Raw genomic sequence first — 6,306 nt, forward strand, 5'->3', positions numbered from 1 at the left:
CAGTGGCTGGCTCTGTGACTGGCTGGAGCCAAGCCTGTTGCATGACCTGTAGTATCCTGTTGGACATGGGCCCTGCTCCTCACCTGGTAGAGGCAAGACTTTGTGGCCATCCCATTTGTCTGTGAACCAGCTGGAGACGTACCCTGAGGGATGTGCCCAGGTGCAAGTATCTTGCCCTGGTGATGTTGATTTCTCTTCCTTGCCACCTTGTTGTTAAAACAGCAGCTGCAGTGATGAGCCCCAGCTGATGCCAAAAACACCGTCACAGAAAAATCGTCCAAAGAGGCAACTTTCTAGTGTTCAGGATGAGAACAAAGACCCAATCAGGAAAAGGTGAGAAGGGCGGTATCTGCAGGTGTTAAAGTAGACTCTCCTATTTGTAATATTAGAGATTGTGCATTTAAAAAAATATTTGTCCCTGCTGCCTCTGTCAGCCAACTCCCCATCTCCCTCCACCACTCCTCCAGGTCCTGCTGCTTCCCCTGCCCACCATTGCCGTGAGCTCCCTTCTGCAACCTTACACCCCAACTCACCCTGCTCCTTTCCTCTTGGCCATGATATCCAGTAAGGCCAGCAGAAGCCCCATGGCTAGAATGGGGAGGGAGGGGGTGAATCTCAGAGCCCACTGCCAGAGCCCCAAGGCTGAAGCTGCAGAGGCGGGGGAGGGGGTGAAGCCCATCCCCAGAGTCCTGCGGCTGAAGATGGGGGTGAAGGGAGGGAAGGTGAAGCCTGCTCCTGGAGACCCATGGCTGAAGCTGGGGCAGTGGAGCTGAAGCCCAACCTCAGAGTGTGTGTGTGGGGGGTCCACCCCTAGAGACCTGCAGCTGAAGATGGGACTGAAGACCTCCCCCAAGCCCCTTGGTGCTGCAGGGAGGGGCTGCTGCTTTGCCCCCTCCTCCATCTCTGCCCAGGAGACTGTTGTGGCCACAGCAAAAACTCCTGGTGGCCACATTTGAAAAAGGCAGCTTTAAAGTACAATACTGAACTGCACAGACCATGTTCTGCATGCACACTTGTTAATATTCTCCAACTATAGCAGCCCTAAACAAACTATACATGCACTGCTAGTATTCTGTAACATAGCAGTGCTGGTTAGACTGCTCAAGAAGTTGCGCAAAGGGCATCTAAGATTCTGTGACTTCTTAAATTACAAAAATCTCAGAATCCATGTCAAGCAACCGGTCTTAACTACTGCATGAGAACTTGTGTGAAAACAGGATCTTGCTTCATTAATTCCCTTACTCACATTGCTCTCTACCCATTTAGAATCAGTTGTGACCACCTCAGGACAGAGTTGGAGACATGCCATGAATATCCATTTTCCCGATGGTGCAGCCTACATTTGACTTGCTGAAAAGCTGTGTCCCCTCAGTTCTCCAACCTGGCGTGCCTGTACGCTGCTTTGCTGTGAGAGCAACCACTCCAGGTCTGCTTTCACACAGTCTCCAGCATGTAAATTACTCCTAGTTACACTGCATGAGTGCTATAGCCAGCCACTCGTGAATTACATTGCATAGCAACACCAGTGAACTCTCCAGTCCCAGACTTTGCCCCAAAAATATGCATCTTGCACTGCCAAGCACTCTCCTGGACAATACAAGCTCATATTAAGTCTCTCATTTATTAATAGAAAATGATATGCACAAGCCTTGATACCCCAAGTGGAGTTTTCCAAACACACAGGTTTAAATAAAACAATAGACACGTTTATTAACTAGAGAAACAGATTTTAAGTGATAAGTGGTAAGGCACAAAAGTCAGAATTGGTTACAAAAGAAATAGATAAAACCACAAGCTAATTCCTAAACTTTACCAAGCTAAATAAGATTGGAAACAAACATCGTTCTTACTACACCAGATGCTCCAGGCAATTCTCGGAGGGTTTGCTCATGTCCATTCCATATTAGATGTGTGCACTTGCCACATGCACTGGTGGTGCCAGAAGTTTTTTCTCTCAGTGGTATCTCTAGGGGACTGGCTCTGGCGCCCTCTGGAGTGGCACACAAATGGCATAGTATAAGGGGGACCGCCGGCTCCCTCCACCCTCAGTTCCTTCTTCCTGCCAGTGACGGTGCTGGAACATCTGCTACTTAGGCTAGCTTTCTTGCTTGCTCAGTAGTTAGCAAACTGTTCTTTTTAAAAAAAAAAAAAAGTTGTAAATAGTTGCGATTAGTTTTAGAAAACCCTTAGTGTTAGATAAAAAGTTAGTGCCGAACAGGACTCAGACAGGGGTTGGGGCATGCCCCAGTTCCCAGGCTACAAACCCTGTAATTCCTGCAGAAAACCTATGCCCATCAGTGACCCGCACAGCACTTATCTGAGGTCCCTGGGTGAGTCCCACATAACCGACAAGTGTCGAATTTGTAAGGCCTTCAAACCTTGGACAAAGAAGGAGCGAGACATCCGTCTCAGAGCGCTTCCAATGGAGTCTGCGCTAACTCTGGCACCAGAGCAGCTAAGGTCTGACTCTGCTCCCAGCACTGTGGCAGTGGTGTGGAGTGTGCCCCCCACCAGCACCGTCGACGGACCGGTGCCGATCTCCCTCCCTGGCACCTGCCAAGTGACAGAAGACCAGGAAAGGAAGATCTATGTATCGCAAGGGCAAGGAGAGGGCAGGAAATTAGCCAAGACCCAAGGCGGATGGCTCTGATCCTCCTCCTGCGGGTGGGGTCCCAGCTCAGAGATAAAGTGGGCTAGCCTCCCCTGACCATGCCTGCATCACTGGACAGTGATGTGGGCCTCAGGCAACTGGATGTCCTTTCAACACCTGAGGCCCTGCAGGCAGCGCAAGATATCATGGCGCTACCAGTGCCACCCACACCGTTAATGGTGGTACCACAATCCAGGAGGAAATCTGCCTTGGGACCATTCCGCAAGTCCCCATTTGTGCAGCACCGCTCCCCATTATAAGTGCCCAGGTTGGTGACAGGGGCCTCAGACAAACCATCGGCTACTATGTCTCGCCCCCATCCAGAGACAGTCATTCCAGAAGGGGGAACTACTCAGGTCCACCTGGATCCCGAGGAATGGCCACTAGGACCACTACCAGAGGTGGCGGAGCCCATGGTACTGACCGACCTCATCCTCCTCATCCCCGATGAAGTGATTACCCCTGCCTCCCCTCCCCCCAGTTCCACAAGATGACGCTAAGGCGCATCAGGAACTATTGAAACGCGCTGCCTCTAGCTTGTGGATCCATGCTGAGGGGCTGGAGGAAACATAGGACTCCTTGTTTGACATCCTCTGCTTTATGGCACTGGCTAGGGTGGCGGTATCCTTATATGAGGGGGAATCTAAAATTATTAACTCCTTGTGGCAGACCCCCTCATCCCTGCCTACCCTATTTCAAGAAGGGCAGAGTGAAAATACTATGTGCTGGTGAAGGGTCATGAATATTTATACACCCATCTGGCCCCAAGCTCCCTGGTAGTTGTGGCCATTAACGAATGAAAAAGGCCAGGCCAGCTGGGAGCAACCTGAGGGTGGAGGGAACCAATGGTGCCCCTTATACTGCAGGATACACGTGCCACTCCAAGGGGCACCAGAATTAGTCCCCTACAGATACCACTGAGGGAAAAACTTCCAGCACCGGTGCATGTGGTGAGCACACACCCCATATATGGAATGGACACGAGCAACGCATCTTGAACACCAGTTACGGAACAGGTAACTGTCTTTTCATAGTTTGCAGTTCACAGGCTGGATTTTCTTTCAGCCTGGGACCAGTCCCCTTAGTTCAGTGTTCATCAGATATTCATTGATGTTATCAGCAGAGAGATGTAAGGTGGAGAGGAGAGGAGGCCTTCCCCCTCCCCCTGCCTTCTTATACTCCAACCATTTGTACTGGAAGAGTCTTTGCTGGGTCATGGGGTTAGGCAGTTCCATTAGGTATGTAAGCTGCCAACTATCCCTCAGGTGAATTGTACATACTTGTGATCCCTCCCCTGCGGGCTGGTGAATGTCCAATTAAGTATGGAGGATAGGTTCATCAATGGCTATTAGCTAAGATGGGCAGGGATGGTGTCCCTAGTCTTTGGTTTGCCAGAAGCTGGGAATGGGCAACAGGGGATGGATCACTTGATACCTGTTCTGTTCATTCCCTCTGAAGCATTGTCAGGAGACAGGATACTGGACAAGATGGACCTTTGGTCTGACCCAGTATGGCCGTTTTTATTTAAGTAGGTAATGGCTCATTAACATCTTGCTGGCATGGTATCTTTGTGTCTGAGAAATTGGCTTGTGGGTGTTACCCAGAAATACTACCTATTTTAGTAACCATCATACAGCAAAATCTCATAATTTTACATGTAGTATTGTTGAAATGTGTGCAATAGGACAGTAATGATCAGCAAATCATGAGTTTTCAAATGATACCTCAAGGTATACTTTGTACAACTTCTATGATAGCCTTGTAAAAGGAGTACGTATAGCGGTACAGACACCATCTCTTTCTGTTAATTTTGCTGCTTTTCTCTATAGCATCTCAATTTTGTCTGGTAAGTGCCTCAAACCACACATCATCACTAACACATGGATGTCTACACAGCAACATCAACTTTCCGTAAATGCCTAGGGAGTAAAGAATAATGGAATCATCCACAGAAAGGTGCTTTTTGATTAAAAAAACAAGCAAACAAAAAAAAACCTGTCATCTCCAGCTCTAGCCTGCAAATGTAAATGAAATGTTTGCTTTTATGTGGCTCCAGTTTGCTTCACTGTTTCTGTTATTAGGTTATCAAGGAGGAGTATTAAGCGAGCATCTGCTAAACGATATTCCAGAAGACTGCGAAGCAAAGAGGACCTGGAAATAATCAGGGCTGTGATGGAAGAGGCCTCCCCGCCTCGAAGGGTGACAAGATCCCGGGCTGTAGTTTCTGATATGCACTCTATGGCACTCCCTGAGAAGTCAGCTGTCCAGCCAGTGGAAGGCAGGGTCCCCTTAGTAGATATCAGTGTCAATGATCGCAATAGCGCTGAGTTGCATCTGAAGAGAAATCTGCCCAAGACAGGTGCTATGGTCTCCAAAGTCATTGTCCTGAGCTCAGATGATGACTCTCCCAAGAAAACTGGGATGGTAGAACTTCAGCCTATGTCTGCAGCCTCTGTGCTGTTGATTCCTGAAACTACTAAGCCAAAGGGGGCAAGAGAAGGCCGGAGTGCGTCTAAATTAAAAATAGCAAATACAGCCACTAGCAAAGCCACTGTAAATAGGGAGCCTGCCACTGCGGAGATGGATGTCTCTGCTCAGGGACCAGAGGGTAACCAAGGGTCAGTAAAGGAACTTTCCCAGGATTTAAAGGATGGCACAGGGACCCCTACAGGCTCCAAATCAAGCCGTCACTCTGTTCGTCGAAGTCTGATGTGCAGAACCTCCATGATCTGCCGGACCTCATTGGCGGAGAAGTACTCTCTGGCCAGCAAAAGGGAAAGCATGATCCGGAAGTCTGTCAGCAGGGCGAGGTCCAAGAGAATTGCAGCTCGTCAATCATCTTTAGCCTCCAAACGTGAGTTCCTCAGGTTTACAAGGCAATTTTGCTTTGCTCCGTTCCCAGGCACTCTGCCTGTTTTTCTTCAGCACTGGAAAGCTATAGTATAGAGTTAGTTCTTCAGTGTGGATACAGCAGGTATCCTTGGGCTAGATACATTTCAGTTAATGTCAATGTATTTAAACTAGCTTGCTAAAAATAAGCACCAGTTCTAGAGAGACTCATCTGAGTGTGACACCGATAGTGCAGTGTTAACTTCACAAAAGCCAGCACTTCTAGCCAGTAACTAGTCACTTAAATAGTCAGTATCTGTGTAGATCAGGGGGAAGTAAAATATGGCCCACGGGCCAAATCTGGCCCATCTAACATTTCTGTCCAGCCTGCCATGACTAATATTTCTGTCTGACCTGCTCTGCCCCCTCACAATCTGAGTCTGGGCTGCTAAAAGTCCCACAGTGCAAGGGAGCGCTCAGGCAGGCTGCTTGCCTGCTATGGCCCTAAGCCATTCCTAGAAGAGGCCAGATGCTGCTGGGGGGAGGGGGGGGCGGTGGCTCCGTGTGTTGCTCCCCCACCCCGCCCTGGCCTCGCAACTCCCATTGGCTGGAAAGTGGCCAACGGAAGCTGCAGGACCAGTGCTTGCGGGCAAGGGCAGCGCATGGAGACCCACTTCTCCCCTCATCCCAAGGGGCACGCAGAGACATGCCAGCAGCAGCTGGCTGCAGCTGTTTCCATAATAGAGGCCTAACTTCAATTTATACCCCAAATTAAGAAACACAGTAAAAAAAACTAAAAAAAGAGCCACCGTGGCTTAACAACCACG

General features: G+C 49.2%; 1 protein-coding gene across 1 annotated transcript in view; it reads left to right on the plus strand.

Annotated features, from left to right (window-relative positions):
* The window catches only part of LOC116824564 (inner centromere protein), a 30,172-nt gene that overhangs the window by 813 nt on the left and 23,053 nt on the right, over positions 1-6,306 (plus strand). Inside the window, exons 2-3 of the mRNA XM_075065024.1 lie at positions 223-333; positions 4,732-5,504. Coding sequence (XP_074921125.1) covers positions 223-333; positions 4,732-5,504 — 884 coding nt within the window. The remainder of the gene's footprint in view (positions 1-222; positions 334-4,731; positions 5,505-6,306) is intronic.

Source organism: Chelonoidis abingdonii, chromosome 4 (assembly GCF_003597395.2).
Source record: "Chelonoidis abingdonii isolate Lonesome George chromosome 4, CheloAbing_2.0, whole genome shotgun sequence".
Classification (NCBI taxonomy): Eukaryota; Metazoa; Chordata; order Testudines; family Testudinidae; genus Chelonoidis; species Chelonoidis abingdonii.